General features: G+C 37.1%; 1 protein-coding gene across 4 annotated transcripts in view; it reads right to left on the bottom strand.

The window, feature by feature from the left end:
• ASCC3 (activating signal cointegrator 1 complex subunit 3) overlaps positions 1-24,463 on the bottom strand; it is a 282,281-nt gene that overhangs the window by 246,692 nt on the left and 11,126 nt on the right. For all 4 annotated transcript variants that reach the window (XR_013956598.1, XM_080615418.1, XM_080615419.1 and 1 more), the window contains exons 2-4: positions 20,434-20,577; positions 19,507-19,657; positions 15,814-16,397 (exon numbers count right to left, since the gene is read on the bottom strand). Coding sequence is in view for 3 of the 4 variants with exons in the window: in XM_080615418.1 (XP_080471544.1) it covers positions 15,814-16,397; positions 19,507-19,657; positions 20,434-20,523 (825 nt within the window). In the remaining variant the exon portion in view is untranslated. The remainder of the gene's footprint in view (positions 1-15,813; positions 16,398-19,506; positions 19,658-20,433; positions 20,578-24,463) is intronic.

Below are 24,463 nucleotides of genomic sequence, written 5' to 3'. Positions count from 1 at the left end.
CAGTTCTGGGCCCCTCAGTTCAAGAAGGACAGGGACCTGCTGGAGAGAGTCCAGCGCAGGGCGACTAAGATGATTAAGGGAGTGGAGCATCTCCCTTATGAGGAAAGGCTGAGGGAGCTGGGTCTCTATAGTTTGGAGAAGAGGAGACTGCGGGGGGACCTTATTAGTGTATATAAATATATAAAGGGGGAGTGTCATGAGGATGGAGCCAGGCTCTTCTCAATGGCAAACTATGATAAGACAAGGGGTAATGGGTATAAACTGGAACACAAGAGGTTCCACTTAAACTTGAGAAGAAACTTCTTCTCAGTGAGGGTGACAGAACACTGGAACAGGCTGCCCAGGGAGGTTGTGGAGTCTCCTTCTCTGGAGACATTCAAAACCCGCCTGGACACATTCCTGTGTAACCTTATCTAGGTGTTCCTGCTCTGGCAGGGGGATTGGACTAGATGATCTCTTGAGGTCCCTTCCAATCTCTAACATACTGTGATACTGTGATACTGTGATAGTTCATGTTGCTTAATAGAGGTGAATGATGAACAGCAGCAAGGGACTCTAAGACCTAAAGCAAGTTTTAACCCAATTAGGATATTAAAGCCCGAATTTTAATATCCTCGATGTAAGGCTGCCAGGACCAACCAGCTTCCCCATGGAAACAGGTCAAAGGTGTCATGCCTCTGCTCATGCTGACAAGCCCCAGGCTGTGCCCTCCAACACCCTGGGTTGCCATACACCCAAGTGGGTTAGAAGACAACATGGCAAGTTTTTGCCTGAAGAAAAAAAAAATAGCCTTTTGTATTATTTTAGGGTGCATAGAAAAGAAAAAAGGCTTCAGCAGAGGGCAGATTAACTAGCTTTCCAAGGAGACAAGGCCTACCAAATCTCTTTGTGCATTTACCAGTGTGTGAACCAACAAACCATTTTTAACCCTCTTCAGTAACTTCCAGATTTGACAGAGATGGAAGTGTTCAGGGCCAGTAGAGGAGACTGATCCGAATGAGTGCTCTTTGTGCCTCCTGCTCTTAAACTCTAGGCAGATGAAGCATGAGCACAGCAGCATTAGCTCACACCAGGAGCCCATCAGTAAAGCACCAGCACAAACTCTCCTTCAGCTGGAAAAGACACACAGTCACAAAACCCACACAATGCCAAGACCACAGAACTTGTATGACTCAACCCGCTGTGGGTCTGGGAATTTTTTTTTTTTTGGTGGCATTTCCCCCTTTCCTGACTTCCATAAAATGACTTGGAGGAAAGTGATTTTGTGTCTAATTAATGAGTGAGCCATAATCTTTCACGGTGCCATCTGACTGCATTTCTCGATGAACTTGTAATTCCTTATGTCTCCATGTAGATGTGAAAAGAACTTTGCATCAAAGAAAGAATTCTCAACATCAGAGAAAATAAAAAGGCAAAAGTTCTATCAGCTACAGACTGGCTTGCTCTAGGAAAAGATCTCATTAAGTTTAATGATATATTGAAGCTGATTCAAAAGTTATCATGAATAGATCAAGCCTCATACCACCTCAAAGATGCAACAAGCTTTCTCTCAGTACAAAACTGAAGTAAAGGAGTTGACAGGAAAAGTTGCTGACAGGAAGGAGAATAACCACCTCTTAGCACCAGGATGAAGCCTAGCATCTCTTGGCTCTTGCTGTGGGTCTTTCATAATTTCTTAAGTTTTGTCCTCAAAAAACAGGATTCAAATGCCATTCAATTTGTTTTCTTATGAAGGGAGACAGCATGGCTCTGTTTTCACAAAAAGACAAAGTTTCCTATCATCTGTGGGGTTTCAACAGTCCTCGAACATCAACAAAGCTGTATACTTCTGATTCTAAAAAAGGCCACAACTAAAAAAGGGAAAATTGTATCAAAAATAACTGGATTATTTTCTCTATACGAAAGCGTAGCAGATAAGCTTCATGGTCAAGAATAATGAGACCCAAGCTTTGTATTGTCTGAATATAAAATTCTTAGTAATTTTAATAAAATTACAAAGAGAAGACTATGAGCTTGAAAAGCCAGTCTCATGCCAAGCTAGAAGCTTTGATGATAAGATAAAGATAAAACACCACAGGAATGATCCACATATGACTGTACTTTCCCAAAATGTGTACTGCTTTTATGAGCTAGGTAATGGGGAATAAGCTTTGTGATATGTTAATTTCTAGGGCTAGAAAGTCCTGGTACTGAACAAAAGTAAGAGGCACTTTGACACTTAAAACCAAACATGTCTTATGAGACAAGCTGCTTTCACATGAAAATATCTGTGATGCAAGGGTACATACAGACACAAAACTAAAAGCTAACACTATAATTTCATGATACATTAAGAAAAATGCAGATTAAGTTACATCAAAATAGTATCATATCCAAAGCTTTCATGTGCTGTTGCATATACATAGCATTAAACATTTAAATTAGTTGGTTTTAAGTAAAAATAGATGTTAAAACAGCAGGTTTTTGAACTGTTCTCTGAAAGAAACCTTGCAAGAAGAGCTATCCCACATCTTCGATTTTAACCAAGAAACAATTTCTAAGCTCAAATTTTCTTTATTTTCTACTATGCAACTAGTAAACTCGTATGTGACTTATTAAATGAGACAAGCCTAATAAATTAACTTTTAGTAAACAGTTACATGAAAGTAAAAGAATGGCAACAGAAATGCAGGAAAGTTCCCTGGTAAAAATCTTCTAAATTACCCACAGACACAAAAGGAGCCATACTGCATTCAGAAGGGTGTGGAGATCAAATCATGGAGTGACTTCAAGGGGTGTATAAGCAAATAATGAAGAAATGTAAAGTAAGAGGAATGAGAACTTTAAAAAAATTACTCTGGTTATGAGCACTTCCTCTTCTTTACTTTGTCCCAGATACTTGGAAAAACTAGTAGATACTGCTCTTCCATGTTTTCTAATAAACCTCTTAACTACGGTACTGAAGCTTGGGTTTCATAACCATTTGCAAACATTCAGACAAGGATCGCAGATAGGTTACCTAAACCTACAGCTAACTTTATGATCACTAGCAGACTAGTAACAATCACTAGTAGGGCTGGTTTAAGAGTTTTCCAGGAGTAAAAGTTGAACATTTCTGGCAGTCAGATCGATACTTCCTTTTTTTTTTTTGTAACCAAAACTAAGCCATCTATAACTTTAGAAGCACCTTATACAATTTTTAGGTAACATTTTAACCACCACTTCAGAATGTGAAATGAAACCAAATGAACAGTGGTTTAGCAATAATGAAAAACTAGTACCAATAGTAAAAAGTATGTAACAGGTACAGGGACATACTAACAGAACCTGTGACAATACCCATTACTAAAGAGCACTGGTAGTCTAGCTATGCCTTATATAAAATGGATATATAATATTTACTGAAATAATAATCTAGTCATGATTCTCAGTGTTTGCTTAAAGCCTTTACAGATAACTGAATTTCCATGTCCTAATGGAGCAATTAGGCAACTTACAGCATCCTGAAGAATGCTTCACAAGAAGTAGACAATGCACATTTAACAGCAAAAATTGCTCAGTTACTGCAACAGCTCCACTAGCACTGGAAACAAACTTGCCTAGAGTCGAAAGTTAACCAAAACTTGTGAGATTTTTCCTCACTAAGAAAAACAGCCAATATTTACAAAATGTTTGGTTTATGCTGCCAGTCTATTGCTATCCCCTCCCTCTCTCTGAGTGCCTTTTCCTGCAAGCCACAGTCAGCTGATGCATTACTCCCACACTAAATATGTTTGTACTACTGCTACTTCTTCATATCAAGCCAGAATGGCAATTATTTTTTTCATATTTCATTTCTTCAGTTTTCCATGCTTTATTTCACATGCTACCTTCTATACAATGGACCTGCTGTGAACCCTTTTCCAATTATTTTTTAGCACCTCCTATATAAAGTAATGATGAAGTCATCTTTTGAAACTGCTTTTCCTATCAGTAGGCAGCCTATATTAACACATTCTCCACTTCAGACCAACTATGAAATGTAGCTGTAACACTGAAAGTGTCTGGCAGGGCTTACAATGAAGGTTTTAAAGGTCAAAATAAATTTTTCTGGTTGTGTTTTTTTTGTGTGTTTGCTTTTTACTTAAATATCTGATGTAAAAATCTTTTTTATTTAAACATACCTGGGTGAATACTTTTATGTTTTCACCATCTGCATTTTTAAAAGAATGTCAACTTAAGTAGCACATCAATATATTTAACATTTCATTACTTTGAGTAAGAAGAGCCATTAAACACTTTACTCTAAAAGTCCACTTGCAAATTCCTACACTCAGCCAAGTTCCACAGTTTTGTTTTGTTCTTGAGTGAACTTAAAATAATTAAGGAAAGGTTTAGTAATGACTTCTATGTAACAAAAGTACCACGATTTTTTTATTAATCTCTTACGTAGCCTCCTGAAATTTAGGGCTTCACTAAACATTGCCAAGTAATACAATATAGTAATGCATAACTATCCATATAGTATACTATATTTATATTATATCTGATATTTAGTAATACAAGAAGCACAGAATTCTTTTGTTGCTTTTCTGCAGGGCCCATGCCTAGCTCCAGCATGGCATTAACAGGCTCAGTTTAGAGGCCTGTAGCAATCCTGTAACATGACTGAAGTACACTCCTGAGACACCCAGTTTTGACATCAAATATCCAAGACTTTCTCTGTATTAAAGCATTTTTGGAAGCCGTTTCACTACTTGTCTTTTATGGTAAATAGCTACAGTAATAAATATGATAGCTCATAAAAAATAGCTCATGCTCTAAACCAAGCTGTTTATTCAAAGTTTTTATGAAAAAAATAACCCCATAATGTAATCTATTTTCCATTTCAAACAAAAAACTTGCAGTATGACTGCCCTCTGTGCGCATGAGCATTCAATTTTTTTTTACATAGTTATTACTACATCTGCTTGTACCAGTTGTTCAGAGCATTCAGTAAACAGTAGCGTCCTGGTTTCAGCTGCAAGTTATTTTTTCTCCTTCCTAGTAGATGGTGCAGTGCTGTGTTTTGGCTTTAGTCTGAGAACAATGCTGATAGCAACAACTAAAACATCCATGTGCTAAGTAGCACTTACCCTGATCAAGGAATTTTCAGTCTCTCATTCTCCTGTGCCCCCCAGTGAGGATATAATGTATGAGGATATAATGCCCCTCATGTCCAGGGGGGGAGTTACCCGGAAGGCCCAAATCGCTGCTTGGGTCAGGCTGGGTATAGGTTGGCGGGTGGTGAACAATTGCATTGTGCATCGCTTGTGTTTATTGGCTTTTTTTCCTTTCCTCTTTAAGTTTTATATTCTCTCCCTTTGTTATTTCCCTTATCATTATTATTATTAGTGGTAGTAGTAGTTTAATATTATACTTTAGTTATTGGACTGTTCTTATCTCAACCCATGGGGTTTACATTCTTTCGATTCTCCTCCCCATTCCACCCACAGCGGGGTGCATGAGTGAACGGCTGAGTGGTTCTGAGTTACTGGATGGGCTTAAACCATGACAAGTAGTTAACTAGTGAGTGCGTAACTAGATATGTAGCTCCTCTGCTGGAAAGTCTCATAAAAATGCAATGGCACCATAACATTGAAGCTCTTCAAAGTGGCAACAATTTCTCAAGCCACATGTTAGAGAAATCCTATTTTGTAATGGTGCTATTCTGCTGGGTGTGCATGTAAAATATCAGCTATACACATACACAGTTCAGAAACTGGCTCCATAAGTTAAACACATAAACACAGACTAAGACAACTAGCACAAACGAAACCTCTTTGAAAACATGGACAAATCTCCAACCGATTTTAGTGATGCTAGTATTTTATCCTAGAGGTTTTTGTCTTTGTACTTACACATGTTGGATAATTATTTCAAAGTATATTCAATTTTCCTATTTCTTTCACTTTGGACAATCACATCAGCCATTTCATCACTGACTTCAGTTTCTGGCCAATTTAATGTTCTCACGCACTAACAAGCTGTACAGTTCACTTATGCCTCAGTACATTATCCTCTTTATTGTATGTCAATAAGTGTTCCCCGCTACATTTTCTAAAGTTTGTATACTAAACCTACTTCTGTTGGCCTCGGGTTCTGCCAGACTGCATTTTGACATCAATGTTGTCTTTTTCCATCTAATAAGAGTCTGATGAAAATCACACAGGGAAAACAGTAGCCTTATACTGGGCCTCTCAGAGCACCTTACGTTCTGCTTCAGACAAGTCAGAAAAGCTGCAGCTGCAAGTCCTAGGCCCAAAAAAGAGCAGCAGCTTATACAGAAAAGCCAAGCGTTGGTTTTGACAGGCAACAGAGAACCTTCTGAGACCAATGAAGCACATGAAGTTAGACTGATGTGCTAATGACAAGTAAAACCGAGTTTCCAAATAGCAGAAAATTCATGTTCGATATTCGAAAGAGCTAAGCATTTGCAAAGTCCAATATCCAGCATTCTACAAAGCAGCAAAAAGACGATGCTTCTCATCGTATTTTGCTTGAGGAAAGTACACATCTGCTTTCATACCTGTACACTGCACTTTTCTGATGGAGAGGAATAGCTTGTAACTAGGGGAATGGCTACACAGCACATGCAAACAAGCTCCACTTGCCCTCTGAGCCAAGCAAAAGTATCACTCAAATACTGAGCCAGAGAGAATTGCACTGTGCACAGATAATGCAGCCTTTTTCTCTAAAGCATCTCTGCTGGAGCCTGTAGAGTATTTCAGCAGAATGAGCTCAAAACTAGCACCTGAGCACCATACAAGTCCGCAAAAAATGAAGTGCTGAAGCACTCTTCACAGTCAGTATTATAATGTGAACTTGAATGAGATCAGAGCTCTTAATGTAAATTACATATGCAGACTGCTCAGGCAACCATTCTCAGTACAGACCTGAGAACTGTTAAAATGAATTCAGGTTTAGAAATGTAAGATAAGTGTTTCTCAGGTCATCAAATTTTTGGATACGAATAGTTAGAACATACAGTTTTATTTATGAAATATAACACTGAATTTCTGACTACTCTTGAAAGCAATGAGCAAGAAGTAAATACAGAGAAGAGTCTGTAGTGTGTGCGACTGGCAAACAGCACAGTAACTCACTAGTAGGAATCAAAATCTACACATGCTTTGTCTTATTCTAAATAATGTGATACTGTGCAATGCTGTATGTGCTCTTCAATTCATTCATCTGAAGGAGCGTGCGCAGTCTTTAGGAATTCAAAAATCATTTTATAGCTGATTTGCATTATGAGCTCTGAAATACACTCTTTCTTATCGAACTGAATTTCAATGTCATTTCACAACATTACATTTGTCTTAGCTTACACATAAAAAAAAATCAAATGCTCACATAAATAATGTTAAGCTTTTAAATGATATCAGAAATTTGGTCATGTAAATTAAGACTGTATGCATTTTCTCTTAAAAGTATAACGATCATTACAGATTCCTGTTTAGTCCATTTTTACATAAATGATTTTGTCAAAAAAATCATAAATGAATTTGTCAAAAAAGCTGCACCAGCTACTAAGAAGGACAAAAATGACTGCTACTGCTGAACCCAGGACACACTAAGAAATACTAACAGAAGAGTCATTGCTGCAGGCTGAAGGATACAGTTTTAGAAATACAGCTTAGTTTTCAAGAATGGGGAAAGCACATTGAAATCCAAGTTTGTCTAACCGAGGAAAAGACTTTATCAATCGGGAATATCTTAACCTAATAATACCTAGTAAACAAGAATTTACTTATTTAACTTCAGCCACCATTTAATAAAGAGTTTCATACACAAACCTCCTAATTATAAGGAACTGCACGTGCTTCCAGAAGCTGGTGGTGCTATTCTGGATTGGACTGGGTAGATTGGAAAGACTTCTCAAAAGATGACTACAGAGGAAAAACCCAAATCAAATCCACCCTGTTGTGGTTTAAGCCACACCCATTTCCCCCTATGTATTTCTTTTATTTGTCTGTACCAACACAGCTGAACCCCAGACCTCAGGAACAAAAATCCATATTGATGCAAATACAGACCCATCATCAATGAAGGAAGAGTTGGTATATGAACTAAAGGCCCACTGGTCTTACTTTTGTCCCCAGGAAAGTTATGGAACGAATCCTCCTGGGGGCTGTCGCAACTCCAGTGGGGCACGTGACTGGGAAGAGCCAGCATGGATTTACAAATCGTGCTTGGCGAATCTGATCAGCTTCTACAAAAAAGCAGCCTGCGCAGTTGATGTGGGCTGAGTGGTGGACGTTGTCTACCTGGATTTCTCCAAGGCTTTCTACATGTGTTTCCACAACCTCCTCCTAGAGAAACTGATGTGTTATAGTCAAGACAAGTGGTCTGTGCAGTGGGTGGGGAACTGGCTGACAGGCTGCAGGCAGAGGGTTGTGGCAAATAGCTCCTTTTCAAACTTGCGACCTGTCACAAGTGTAGTCCCCCAGGGATCTATACTGTGTCCAGTGCTGTTTAATAGCTTTGTAAGTGATCTGGAAGATGGGATCAAAAGTACCCTGATGAAGTTCGCTGATGATACCAAACTGAGTGGGTAAGTGGATGCTTTGGAAGGGAGAGATGCCCTGCAAGTAGACCTGGACACTCTACTCGGCACTTATTAGGCCACACTTGGAATGCTGTGTTCGGTTTTGGTCCCCACTATACAAAAAGAGATGTGGACAAGCTGGAAAGAGTCCAGAGAAGGGCCACAAAGATGATCAAAGAACTGGGAAGCCTGCCATATGAGGAAAGGCTGAGAGAACTGGGTTTGTTTAGCCTTAAGAAAAGAATGTGAAGGAAGGACCTTATCATCATACTTCAGTATTTAAAGAGTGTCTACAAAGATGATAGACTCTCCCTTTTTACAAGGGGTCACATGGAAAAGACAAGGGGTAATGGGCACAAGTACTCCCGAGGAGATTCCGACTGGACAAAAGAAGGAAATTTCTCACAATGAAAACAATCAGCCGTTGGAATAATCTCCCCAGAAGTGGTGGATTCCCCAACTCTGGACACTTACAAGATTTGGCAGGAGAGGGTCCTGGGCCATCTTCACTACTATTCTTTTGCCAGGAGAGGTCGGACCAGATGATCCTTGAGGTTCTTGCCAACCTGGTTTCTATGATTCTATTGGCTCATATCCCTACAGGGAATCATTTTAGTGCCTTTTGCTTTGAAACTATCTAGGTCATGTTTTCCATTCTGAGTTCCATGGACCAGCTCACTTCACTACATATGTCTCTTACTGTAGCATAAACTTCCATTTTGAAAGGGAAACTGACTCTTCATTATTCAGTCTTAAGCATTTACCTGTTACTATAATTCATTTCTATTTCAAATTAAATTTTTTCTATGGTTAAAGGAAAAAATATTGCACATAAGGATAAAGTGGTTAAAGAGAAAAGAGTATGGATATAAAATATCACACAGAAGCTAGGGATAAAATTCAGAGTTCACCATTCTTGCAGCTTGAGTGCAAGACAATATTTCATAAATCTTCAAAAACTGGCAGATGAAACTGTAGGTTAGGGAGCACACATCTGCAAGTGCAATAACAGTGTGGATAAGGAAAATATAAAGATGATTGGCAAAGAGTTAAAAGGATTTATTTTGGGAAAAAAAAAAAATCAAGAAAATACACAGGTAACCGGAAAACAGCATAAACATAGCATGGGCTTACTAACGATACACCACTTGGTCTAACACTTCATTAACCTAGAACATGAATAAATAGCAGTTGTCTCACATTTGGACTTCATTTAAAACATTGCAATTTTCCACATGAGGACTTGTTAAATTCGTGAAGATAACCATTAATAGAAGAATTAAAAGATGGCAGAAATCCCTGAAGGGTAAATGAAAAGAACGGTGTTTAAAAGGCATAGCATTGTCTGGAAAAAAATTACAAGCGCAGTTCTTTGATGCTTATTTTTTAAATTGGTGAAAAAAGAGGACGACTGTAGCACAGGAAAAGGGATCATAAAGCAAGTCCTGAATAAAGCCAGAAAGCAGAACAAAGGTTCATTTTAACCACCCATGAAACAAGACTCTGGAACAGTGTTCAGGGGAGAAGTTGGGACAAACTTTCTCACTATCTTTGTTAATTGAGTCTTCTTTAGTTTAAGATACTGTATCACTGACAGAAAAAGGTCCCTTCTAGATTCTGGGAAAGTTTAAATAAATAGATTTTACTTTCTTTTACTCTTCTGTTACTCTTTTGCAGCAAGGCTGGTGGCAAACATAAAGGAGCTTCCTGACAGTTTGTTGAATTGACAAATTCGTTAAGTTCCCCTTGCTCCTGATGCCAAGAGCATTTGCAGGTTCAACCAACAAAGCATATTGGCAGTCATTTGTGGTGGGATTAGGGTACAGCAATAAAAACAATGCAGATGAACCCTAGCAGGGAAACAAAACCAAAAAACCAAACACAGTTTTGGTAAACAAGTTACAGGCAGAAGCCTGAGAGATAACAGAGCCCCACATAGCAAAGCCTGGGAAAGGGGAGAGGCAGAGGGAAAGCCTGTCTAAAAGCCTGTTGCTATATCAAGTATTCAGAGACACATGAACACCATACTTAAAAAAATCCTACTTAATGAAACAACAAAATAAGTTTATTAATCTTAATTCTGAAATAAGCATGAAGAAAACTGAATTTCATAAAGCTGTAACCTTCTGCCTCTAATGGTGGGTATATTATTGTATGCATCTATTAAGGAATACATACAGGAAGATGTGCTGCCCAACTCCTGGCCTCTTTTGGGTTTGGTTTTTTTTTCCATCATATAAAGCCTATATTCCACAATGTGTACTTTTCTGATTTCAGCTCTGCTTTGATTTGAAAGGAATGTTTCTGACCCTTGAAGGAAGGATTCAGTACCTTCAAACTCCACATTACTACCTTTTGGTCTACTGTAGTTTTCATTACCTGAATATTCTCAGGTGCTTATGACAACAAGGTAGAAGCCATATTTTACTTTTCTGGTAGGAATGATGAATAATTAATTATTCTTAGAAACGAAGTGAAAAGGAATGTTTGTTTCCCACCATGACAGCCTGCAATACAACTGGAATGCATTTAACTGATGGAAGCCCTGGATGCTATAGTTCAGGTATGTACGTACGTTACGTTTTAATGCAGAGAGCTGGAGATATAACAGCCATAAAGCAGATGAAAGAAGCCTAAGCAGTAAACTTCTTGTGCATTATCTCTACATACGATACATTTATTTGCCTATAGAATAAGTAAACATATGTACTACTCACATAATATGCAAGTTACTACTTACAGTGTTAATTTTTTTGAAACACTTCTGCTGTTTCACATCATAGCCTAGTGCTCTATGCAGCATTTACCATGATTCTGTCTGGGAAACGCTATTTAATCTAATACCCTGAACTACATTAATGTTTCTTAATTTTATTTGGGTAAAGTTCTTTCCTTAGTCTGAGATTTATAAATTGCACAATTTTTCAGAATTTTTATATATGCAGGAGAAACAAGATCTTAACACAATTCTGATTGCATTTCCTTTTTTCTCTTTTAGTTATTATATCTCTACAGAAAATTTCTGCCTGTTTTATTACGATAAAGGATTAATGCACCTCTGCATTAGTGTAAAAAATAGAGACAGGTATCTCTAAAATAAAATTAAAAAAAATTTTGCAGATAAACTATGTTCACAGGAGAAAGACACACACGCTCTGAGAACAGCATGGTGTAACCAAAGAGGAACTAAACTTCTCCAACATTTTCCTACTTCTTCTGGGAGAGGTTAGGTGGCAAAGTTGCTAAAATGCACTCAAGATGCCTCTAGTCTTCATCTGAAAGCCTCACTTATTCAGAAACTGAGTACTCGGACTGAGGAAGGCACTACATGATAAGTTTTAATGAAAATAATAATAAAACCCCATGATGGTTATTGGGCAAAACTCTATAGTTTGTCATCAGCTTTTTCTTCCTGTTTTCATATAATGGTTTTCTTACCGCATCATTACCATTTCATACTCATCAACAAAATCTGACATACAATGAAAAGCATGCTCCAGTAGCTGTCATTTAGCTTTACTAGATGTTATGTCCCCAAAGAAAAACACATGTCCTAAACACTTAGCAAATAAATTATAATTCCCGTATCACTCCAAGCATGAGAATCAATATTCCTCTAATTAAGAGTCACCAGTGATGTGCCAGATAAACAAACTCTCCCAAAGGAAGAGTGGAATATTCTTAAATAGTGCAAACAAAGAACAAAATATTTCTTCTACCTCGCCAACCACTTTAAACATAACCTATACAGTGCTGGAGAAAGAAACTCATCTCAGTTCATTATACAGTTCATCAAGTAGATAAAAATCTGAATAGCATACATGTGTGTACCTATACATACACTACAACTCCCCCCCAGATGGTGTCACCTCTCAAATCACCTAAAAAAGCTTAAATTCTTAATGTGATCTGGAACCTTAATACACTTTTCTTGTGAATCAAATAGAATTATCTTAGAGAAGTCCACTCGCCAACATTCTCACCACCAGTGTATTCTGTTCTTGTTTAAACAGGCAGCGGTATTTTCCTAAATAGAAGTGGCCACTGTTTTAAAATATGAAAATGTATTTTACAGATCTGGATTTTTATTTGCAAAGAATTATCCTTTAGTATCAATAGGGTTTTTTTCTTGGGTTCTAAAGCAAAAAAAAATTTCATACAGCATAGAAACTTATATGCATCATCCCAGTTAATGTAAGATTTTCAGTATGCATGATCAATCACATGCTTGTTATACCATCTCATACTGCAAACCTATGACCTAGTTCTAGAAATGGGTTATCTTCAGGTTTAAAAGCACCATCTGTTCATAATGATGCCAGTAGCAAAATTGCTGTAATAAGAAAAATAATAATCCCTAAGTGATGGTAAAATCCAAAGCCCAGAAGACATTTTCAAGTCATGACTACTCCTACAGAGAGCACAATACAAATGCCAGCTAGCTTTTAACAGAAGGTGATCAGGTTCAAATTAGTCTTACCCTGTCCTTGGCCCCCACGTTGTACAATGAACAATGAATTAATAAGATTGTTCCAAGAAAAGGCAACATGGGAGCCAAAATAAGGAGAACAGGGAGAAAATTTATATTTTTATTACTCAGATTTCCTAAAAAATCCGAAACAAGATACAGGTTTCAGACACTCAAGGGAAAGAATCCTTTTTCTCTCTAGTTAAAAGCAAAGAAAAGGATTGACTGTTGTTAAATAATCTTCAGATAACTGGCAGAGTAAACAATTTTTTCATATTGTCAAATTAAAACTCCTGCAGAGCCATCAAAATAGAAATTTTGCCAGAAAGTCCATGTTCCAAAAAAACAAAGGAAAAGGATATTGGTGATCTAAATAAACACTGATGGCTTAAATTTCCTGACAATTGATATAGTAACCCATTATGATCATAAAGTTGCAAAAAAAAAAGATTTTTCTTCTTGCTTCAAGTGAAAAGTTTCAAGCATTTCTTTAACATTTTACAAATTAAACTTAGGCATTCAGTAGGTATTATAAGCATTATGCAGAAGTACGTAATTATTTCTGCATACCCTGTAACTTTATCTGAAAAGTCTTTCACTGCTCTAGGAAAAAAAAAAAAAATCATCTTTATTTCTGTACAATTAATAAACTTCAGGTCCCTATGGGAAATTAGGGTACTTTTTAAAAAAATGTATACTCTTATCTAATCTCCTTCTCCAAGACCTGTTTGGTCTTCTATTTTCATGTGCCTTAATACAACCACCCCAAAATGTGAAACTGTTTGCAGACATGCATGCAAGTGCTGTTTTTCACATACATTTTAATGCAGTAGAAATTAGATCAGCATCCCTTTATATTCATATTTAGATTCTCAAATTAGAGTAAGCTTATAAGAAAATGTTCCTATGCAGATAATAGCTCAAAAGGACAGCCAAAATGCAGTCTAATGACTACCAAATGAAACAAGAGTAAGCAGCAGCAACAAATAACAATATGTGATAAACACATAAATGTATTGGCTTTCACAAATTATAGGTGTGGTTATGTGGATATAACTGTATGAGTTTACAATAACAGAAACAAAGCTCGCTAAAGACACAAGATTAGACAAGTTAAAAAGGGCCACAACTCTTGAGCAAAACGGAGTCACATAGAAAAAGAATTTGTAAAGGTAAAAGAAAGAAGGGGGGGGGGGCTTGATATAAGAAAAGCTAGTGCCTGGAAAATATAAAGTACTTTTTAGCTTAACTTAGGTTGTAGAAAGAGAACAATGTTTATGTTTTAAGTCTGTGGAATTTAGTGGCCCCACTAAACGAGTTAATTGTTTCATACTAGTTTTCTAAAGTACCTTTAGCTTCAAAGAACAGTGTTTGTGTTGTAGGTCTCTGTTGAGATAACAGAATTTAGTGGCCCCACTAAACCTAAATGAGTTATTTTCACACCATGCTTCTACTTTTCAGTTACAGACAGAGCCTCCCAAACATCTGCTAGCTTGGGATACTCCTTGTCTGCCCATCCTGCAATAAATTTTGCAGGAAGGCCACGCTGTTTCAAATCTTTGCTAGTTATCAGGAGAATTATAGATATGGATGGTTTCAGCTAATTTGTGATTACTGGGGCGTCCAATTATGCCAAAGGTGAAAAGTACACTGTGAGGAAGACTTCTTACTTCATGTTGAAGACCCCTACTCACAAGAGGAAGACTCCTTACTTCATCCTCAAGACCCCTGCCCACAATCACCGGAGAGCAGTGCACAGACGCCAAGAGAAGGAGACTTAAAAGTATATAAACCTGTAACAAATACTCATCACTTGCGCCTCTGGCTATGGTCATGCGTCCAGCGCTGTCACTTTTGCTTTATTGACTTTGTCCCTCAATAAAACCTTGTTATCTCATTTAAAGGACTGAGTTCGCATTTAACAAATACGTAGCTATCTAAACCTAAAATGAAATATTCAGGTTTTCTTCTCTATCACTTACTGTTTTTATTAAGAAGAGCAAAATCTGCAACTACAACATAAAAAACTCTAGTAAATTTTCATTACACTGTTTTTCACAGGATTGTCTATTTCTACGATAAGTTGTATTTCTATAGCAAATTTGCAACATTTAGTCTGAAAAGTCAGTTTGCAAATCTGAGTTCTGGATGTTTTCAGGGGAAGAAAGCATGGCAATTTAGAAAAAAAATGTAAACATAAAAGCACACAGGAAGAAGCAATTAGGAAACTGCAGGAATTCTTTCCCAACTCTACTCAAAACCAATCCTCCCTTGCCTACATTAAACCTATCATTCCTCCTGCACATGCTTTGAAAGCCTTTTCACCAGCCGTCAATCATGCTCCTTCTCCTTTCTGCCACTGTGCTTACCCTTCAACTCTTCTCTCTCCCTCAAGCTTTCTTTGCTGTTCTTGTAATAAACCCACCCCCTTTCCTTATTGAAAGAAACAGAACTGATACAACAAATTTGTGAAGTAGCATCACGTGCGCAACTTTCATTTCTGCAACAAGAAGGCTCTGAAACTGGAGATGGAACCTGTCTAAGAAAGTTAACTTATGTTTGGTTTTGCAACTTCTCACACTTTTCTGTGTAGCTTAAATTGGCTACTGCTTAAAAAGAAAGAATGGAGTAGCTGAGCAAATGGTAATAGCCTGCCTGTTATGGGGGAAAAGGAGACTATTCACTTAAAATTCTTGCTGTGTACATGGATAATGTACACTGGCATAACCCAACATGAAATAAATGTATATTTCTGCAACAATCAAATACACACAGTATGGTTAATATGCTACTGCACCTCATTTTGAAGTTCATCACCACTTTTGGTAGAAGCAAGCATCTCATACAAAGTACAGCAGAGGTCTTCTGTTGTTGGCCTTCCAGGGGTACTCCCTTGAGATTCATTCAGATACTTTCCGACTTCACTCCATAAGAAAGAATCATCTACTTTTTCCAAAGACTTGAGATCAGATTTCTCACCACAGTAATTCTGTAAGTGATTCAGCTGGTTATTCAAAAATTTGTTATAATCTAAGCTTATAGTATTCTGCGCGTCGGCCTCACCATTCACAGGCAGCTCCTCAGAGTGATCCAAATCATGCATGTCAAATGAAAACACTATATTTTTACCAAAGATCACTCTGTTTTCATCACTTTGTTCTTCAGCCATCTGTATGAGGGCCGTAAGCTGTTCTTCAGTGAAGTGAGAAGCAATCCGACATGTGGCATTACAAGCTGCAGTAGCAGATGATGATGGAAATGGCCCAAACATCTGCTTGATCGCCTTTGTCTCATCGTGGCCAACACATTCTTTCCTGTGAAATGTCTTAAATAGAAAAACAGCTCCACTTTCAATCGCTTCTTGTCCATTTTCAGCTCCAACTGTTAACAAAACCAAAACCAAATGTAACTTTATACAATTCAAATTAATTCTTTTTCATTGCCCATAAAATAACTGTATAAAATTTCTTGATGCAAGTCTCATCAACAGAGATATGAAACGAAGACCATGCAAGTAACAGTTGTTGCAAGGTACTGAATTATAAAAGATATATAATAATGAAGCATCTGTCTTCATTATCCTTCTACTTACTAGAAATTCATGTTAAGGATTACCAACGCTTTCTTATTTTTCTGAGTTAAAGGAAAAACTTGCCTGAGGTCTTAGAACTCACAACAGTATATTTATTTGCTTTTTAAAGGTAACAAATTTCCACTTTGCCCAACTGTTTATTCATTGCTTAATCTGAATATTCATAACAGACTAAACATGCAGAACTCAGCTAGGAATTACTACATTCTTGTAGTAATTCCCAGTATAATTACCACAGATTGTGTATTAGTTACAAAAATTGCCCAAAGAAATTAAAGCAAATAATTGCATTAATTTAGATTTATATCTACAAAGTATCATATTCTGTTAAAAAAACAAAAAAAACACCCCATGAATTCACCTCTTACACTAATATTCCCAAAAGTACTCAAGAAAACCCACCATTTGATAAACCAAAATGTCACTACTAAACAAAATTTGAGAAGTCATCAAACATAAACTACACAAAACCAGCCAGCATACTGTTTGGGGTTTTTTGGTCACTCCAACAATTTTAGTAGAATTAGCATTTCTTACAAGACTGCAAAATTTTAAAAACATCTTAAAAGTTTACTGTGGAAATTTACAAGCTGCTATAGCCAAGATGTCTTTATGTGGTCAATTCTTTAGTCATATCAAGATCAACTGGCAGAACTTCAGCAGAAAACAATGAGATTTAAGTGATAATACTCATTGAGTAACGCCTGGTATAACTAATTCAAAAGAACTATTTAAAAACTATTTATTTTAAAAGTAACAATATTATTCTTTTTTGAAGCCTCCTAAATGGCACTTCTGCCATAGTAAACGTGGCTATTCTCTGTTCAGTAATCAAAACGGTCTTTTGCCTGCCTCTGTATACCTTTGCTATTCAGTTATGGGTCTGTGTATTTGCTCTATTATGTCCCCATATTCTCCATGTTAAAAAACATTCTGAAATCAGTGGGAAGATTCTTAATTACTCTGAAACTATTACTTGTGACTTTATTCAATTTACATTAGGTTAGAGCAAAAGAAATCCAGCATAAGCAGATGGAACAAGACTGAGTAATTAGAGACATAACATATACATGGAGTAGACTAAAAATTCAGTATTTCTCTTGAATTTCCCTATGGTGCACTTTGAAAAGCTGAAAAGTTCATGGAGAGGATCGGAGGTGGTATTTACAGGATAATTAGATATCAACATATGGAAGATAAGTGACATAAAGATACACACATATACAATATATATGTAAATATATCTCAAAGGAAGAAGGTAGTTCAGCCTCCTTCTCAGTACTGGCTATACAGGAACCACAGGGAGAAAAAAAAGCTCAATATTTAAAAACGCATGGACCTAAGTTTGGCTGCATGAACCTCACGCTTATATTCCTGACATACAAATATGCATCATTATTTAAAGTCACGTATGTCAGAACAGAAGTACACGCTACTAAAAGAGCAATTCGACTGAAGGATTTGAGAAAAGGCTCTTAAATCAGAATTAGCCCATAATAAACCTATTGTCATTGACCCCAGTTCACTGAAGCAGCTCTTGAGAAAATACTTACCATCCCCCTCCAAATATAATAAGCCACCCAACTTAGCAAGAGATGCACTATTTCAACCTACTCCTTCCTTTTTTGTTTTAAGCCAATCAGACCATTTCTGTAAGTGACACTTCCCCCCTAAAATAAATCAATACTACAGTATCTGTTGCCTAGGCTGAGATTTAATTTCCTTGAAATTCAAGTAGAAAGGCATAAAAGCTAATTCCCTTTCCCTACTATACATTTCTGTTGATGATGGCTGGAACATTACTGTCAGTTCAATTTGGGCCTTGGTCACTGTAATCTGTACTGGTTTGCGTCTCTAACATTACACATCCTTATTCGGATGTGTCACAGCTGATAGTTTCTTTCTAACTTGTTCTAACTCAATAATTGCACATTTGCTTTCATTTCTTTTGTCCTCTCCACTTCATGAAACAAAAATTTACCATTACTTTAAAGTCCTGCCATTTGCTCTACCTAACCACCACACTGGGCATGCTATTAAAGCAGGCCTGGGGGGGGGAGCGAAGGGGGAAGGAGGGATGCGGAGAGAGGGGGAGGGGACAGGCAGAATGAAAAAAGAAAAGAAGCTTTCTGCAGCCATCTTTGGCAAAAAGTGAAAATTAAAAGAAAAAAAATACACAGCTGATACTTGTGTCTGTCATTAATACAGAAAACAAATCTGCCAAATTATTTTCAAACACAGCATTTGCAGCTAAGAACGGCAAATACTTATTTTGCTTATAAATGTTAAATTCTGCTAACAGCGCAAGCTGAATTAGTTTTAGTCTGACGATCAAAAACCAAGTTTCCAATCAAAACTAAGTTTTCACACTTTCTTTACCATAATGTATTTCAGTTTTAAAAGCTTAATTCCAGATGAGTGAAATTTATTATTTATTTCTCTCCTCAACACCTAACATTTCTAGCAGAAAGTATTTCTCACATTTTTATCTGCCTATGTGGCAGTTCAATTTTTCATTATACCAATCATGTGGAATTAAAGCAGGTAACACCAACTGTTCTTTTCTCAAGAGTACTGTCACTGTTGCTTTTGCTTACTAAAGGTTGATCACAAACCATGCCACACACCAGAAAACAATGCTATCAAAAAGCAAGAATATCCATGTAACAACACAGTCATACTTCAAAATAAAACAGAAGACCAAATTGCGCATATAAGTATCAGATTTACTGGAGTTTGAAAGGTATTTCAGGGCAAGCCTGGCATCAAGGTAGAACTAAAATTGTATCAGTTTGCAAAGTATGCAAGCAGAAAGCAGCCTGAACCACCCCCCACCCAACCCTGCAAAAAACCAAATCCAACAGTATATTATTATACAACAGGAGAATGAAAATGTACCTATTTGTTTTGCGGCTTGTAATATAGTTTTTAAATCACCATTTACAGTTTGGTGTTCTTTCTTGTCCAAATTGTCATCAACAAACTTTATTATCTTCTTCCAAGTAAGATCAGACTTCAGCAACTGTGCATGCAGCTTTGATCTTTTAGTCTGAAAATGAAAAATACTTCTGTTTATTTATTTCAAATTACTATATAGGGGCTCCTTTGAACACCAGACAGAAACACCTCTCTCCAATTGTATTTAGTCAGAACGTAGTAACAATTACAAGCAGTTTCCTTGTTACCTATTCTTTATACTCTTTCCTGAGTGTAAGGAACAGGGAAGATACACACACATCCTTCTCACAACCCTATTCTTTCCAAGGAAAAATTCTCTGTAAAGCCAAACACTTGCAACTTCAAGAGATTTATAGCTACCAAGATTCCAAATCCATTTCACATTTCAGTTTCCCACAATGCATCTATTGCTTTATTGCCCCCTTTTTTTTTTTTTTTGGGGGGGGGAAGGTGTTTGGGGAGTGTGGGAGGAGGAAGTACCTTAATTCAGTATCACTAAATTTATTCTAAGTATCCCCCAACAAGAGTCCAAGGTGAACTTCATATTGAAAGGGAAGCATTCGTCTCCTGAGCTCTGCATAAGCTCAGAACTAAAAACATACCAGCCCAGCCAACAAACACAGCCAAGCAACTCTATCCATAAAGCACATCATGATTGTAAGGACCTATCATAAATCACAAAGTTACAGCCAATTTGACTTTGGGTGAGGACACTATGAAGGAAGGCACAGGAAACTATACACACATTGCCCAGTCTTGCTTGCCTGGTCTTACAAAATAGCAGCGCAAATGAAGAAAGCAAACAGTTCTTACTACATATACACTAATGCTTTAAAATTACACTTTGGAAAATAAAAAAATCTTTACCGTTAAGTCAGCTAATTCTTCACTGTAATCCTCATGTTTAGTGACATTTGAAAAGGAGCGTAAAGCGCCTGTAAGACGAGGCAAGGCCATCTGTTATTCATTCAGTGATCCATAGGATGAGAAATCAAATCTCAGTTCAAGCACCTAGATGAGAACAAAACAAATAACATGGCTTTGTTAATGCTATAAATACAAACTCACATCACAAACTTGAAAGACCATTTTAAGAAAGCAGAACTTAGCTGGCACTGCAATTAAAGAAGTTGAAAAAAATCTCTCTTGAAATGCTGATAATCAAGATTCAATAGGAGGGAGGCGAAAGCACAGAGCACATGGTAACATGGAGAGGTCACCCAGCAGGTTCTTCTTCTCTCTCTTCCCTAAAGAAAAGTCACCAGCAATGAGGCGAAGTGGCAATTACTCCTTTAGTACCACTAACACAAGAGTATTATAGTGAAATCTATGTAACTGAACTTTAGCCCCCCATAGCAGTAAGTGATTACAACCTACGGGAAGATTTCCTCTGCATCAGCCCACGCTGGGAGCTTTCAGGTCATTAACAGCCTCCGGCACTGATGCAGGAGCATCCTTCTTGACAACCGCTTAGCCAATTCTAACCAGCAAAACAGGCAATGAAAATTACAACACAAAAAAAAAAAAAAAAAAAAAAAAAAAAAGATTGTAATACACACAGCACTATTATAAGAGATAAAGGGAATAAGAGGGCTACCAGAAAACTGGAAACAGTATGCCTCAGGATGTTTCATCTCACAACTGGGAGCACACACACACACTTACACACTGCAGGGCTCTCTCCAAGACTGCAGTCTATTTCTGCATGGTCTTATTTCCTCTGTGAAACAGGCTCATATCTATACACTAAACCACAGCTGTTCTCCATCTGAATTTGTACTCGTTCCAAGCCTTTTACTGAAACTATTCTCAAAGTTATTTAATTTCAAAAGGTGCCCACAGCTGAATTAATGAACTCTAATGCACATCTACAGCTTCTGATGGTAGCAGATAAATACAGATTTAGATTATTTTTGAAACAATTAATGACACCATTATGCAAACCTAACGATCTGCATCATTCTTAGCATGCCTGAAGACCATCGGCCATCCAGAATTTAAATAACTTAAAATAGACTTAATAAAACTACTTCCCCCTTGCCACACACAGTCATATACTCTATAGAAATCCCTGCTTTAATCCAATTATCATTAACATTTTTCTTCATTTAATGAGTGCATTTGTATTTTAGCTATCAACCTTGCACAAAAGCAAATCCAAATGCAGTGTTCCAGACACAGACAGAGAAATGTCACTGATTTGTCAGGTCTGCTTGTTTTCCCACCTTGCACTAAGCCGCTTTTTGAGAAAAGCTATCACAACAGCTGATATTCTGGAGACAAATGTTATAATGATGAAGCTACAAAATATGGAAATATAAGATCTTTAACTGTGAAGGAGACAGAAAGGACATGTTTAAATTCAAGCCTAGAAGCAGAACAAGGCAAGCAACACTGCAGCTTTTGAGCTGTCCAGTGTATTTATGACACATAATTCACAGCTGCATAGCTCTTAGTGAAAAAGCCTGTGTACGTTGTAGCTGCCATTATGGAAGGGCAATAGCATATCTAAAAGTTGTTTGAACCCAACAAAAAGGTAAATCAATGTCCTACTGATGACAGCACTGCCATTAACTATTAAAGATCACTTCATTTTGCCTACTTATTTTATTTCTACACTAAAATACATTTTTCTATAGAATTATGTTCCTTTAAAATAACATATAACAAAATAATTTTAACATTATCTAAATGTCCTTTCTGAAATAACATGCACAGTGAAGTCTGAACCCATTTTAAATAAGTTCACTTTTCACACATGCTTTTAGGAGATTTTAAAGCATTTCCAGCAGGCGTATTTGTTAGGAAATTGAATTTTAAAGTAGTGTTTCTTCTGCCTTTATTCATCATTAATACTATCTGAAATAAGAAACCTGGAACTCCAGAGGACAAGTAAGAACACGCCTCCCTGATCACAGGTTTGGCCAAAGAGCCAAATGCAGCTCCTAAGCTCTATAGTTGAGCTCATATTAATAAATGCTGCTCTATGCACGCCTATGTGCTTGCAGAACTTGCAGTCCATGGGGGGAGGCTGGTTTGGCAGAGCAGCTACCCATGGCTTTTCATTTATAGGCAAATCCCACACATGCCTTTCACTTCTGGTTCATGGCACCCACCCTCATCAAGGCAACACAAGAAAACAAAAGTAGTCATCAGCTAGAAAATAGGGGACAGGTGCTACTGTTAATGTGAAAAACAAGGTAAAGTCTATGAACTTACACTATTACTCCATGTTAGAGACAGCTCTAAACACAGCATCAAAAATGCAGTAGGCCTATGAGTAAACCCTGCAGAAGAAGATACCTGCCTGCACCATGCTGCCTTTGGAGTGGATCAGCTACGGTTGTCTTCCTGCAGCCACTATAAGGATAACTAATTCCTTCTGATTTTACAGAAGTATATCTGTTTGCCAGCAGTTTGATCTGAAACATCTGCAATACCAAATGATTCTTGATCCTGCTAAGACCTGCTGGTTTTGGAACAAGGACCTAAAAGGCAGCAGTGACTAAATCATACTTACCAGGGCCCACATTATAGAGACGCAAGATGAAATTTGCCAATTTGAAATTTGAAGAGCAGTATCCACCTTTCTAAGGCTTTGGGAAGATGAGAGGCAATAATTTTAAAGCTCGTTTTACTTTTAAAAGCAAGCGCATTTTTAATGTTGAAACTGTTTATGAGAGAAAGTAAAATATAAAGGCAGATCATTATACTCAGAATTCAGGTGTGAAATGATTCAAACTTTATTGTTCGAAAGCAAACATGGAACATAAAGTCAGCAAGTTTTCAGTCATTAAACTGAAACATTTAAAAAAATTCTAGCAATATCACAAAAGTAACAGACATTACTAGAGTTTTCCACTTCATATTTTCATCAACTAATTATGTTTTCCTCCCACTCCTGGCCTTCCTACATTTTTTTATGTAAGGAACTAATAGATCTCTTTCTTTTCTCCACTGAAATATTACCACTATTATTGTCAAAGAAATGCCCTTTTTAAATTTACTTAATTCCTACGATCACTAACAAAACAAGCTGGCTGTCCAGTAGGGACATGGTCTAGGGTGAGGTGTCCCTGCCCATGGCAGGTGAGATGGAAGTAGATGATCCTAAGGTCCTTTCCAACCCTAACTGTTCTATGATTTATACATTGGCAATTAATAGCAGGTTGCTATTTTTCACTTTCACTCGTGGAAATGGAAGCATTTTAAATGAAAAGGAAGCTAAAAAGGTGAAAGATATCCCAGCCATAAGGCAATACAAAAAATAAAGAGACAGTGCAGTACCTTCTTGTGCTTTAAATATGTTAAACTAAATGTTAGCACAGGATTAACTAAATCAAACGCAAAAGCAGCAAGAACATGAGGACACATGAAGACATTTTAAATATATCCACACAGACAATATTTTACTTCTTTACATCCTCCCAACCACTAAATTTTACTGACAAGAACACATTTTGGAATTGCTAAATTAAGCTCAGCAATTCCATCCAAAGGTAAACCTCATATTTCATTCATTTACAAATAAATCTCAATATCTAAAAAAAAAAACCAAAAACACCCCACATTCTATTTGGTGTGTATTGCCCATTGCAATTTTAAAGAAACAAATAAAAATATTACATGAAAAAGCTATTTTACAATAACATCGACATTTGTATTAGATTCACTTAAACTTCCTATCCAAACATGCTTGTTGCAAACAGTACAAATAAAGCACCTAGCACCTAAGTTGACAGCCAGAGGGATGATGGCAGTTTAATAACGTCTGGGAAATTAATCATAAGCAGCATGCCAAAGGAAGATACTACAATATTAATATTTTTCAACTTCATACTTTGCACCTTTATGAGCTGTGCTATACGGTGTAGTACCAATTGTACACTTGCAGACA

The sequence above is a fragment of the Psittacula echo genome, assembly GCF_963264785.1.
Source record: "Psittacula echo genome assembly, chromosome: 4".
Lineage (NCBI taxonomy): Eukaryota > Metazoa > Chordata > Aves > Psittaciformes > Psittacidae > Psittacula > Psittacula echo.
The sequence above is the reverse complement of the archived record's forward strand: the minus strand, read 5'-3'. Positions and strand labels throughout refer to the sequence as shown.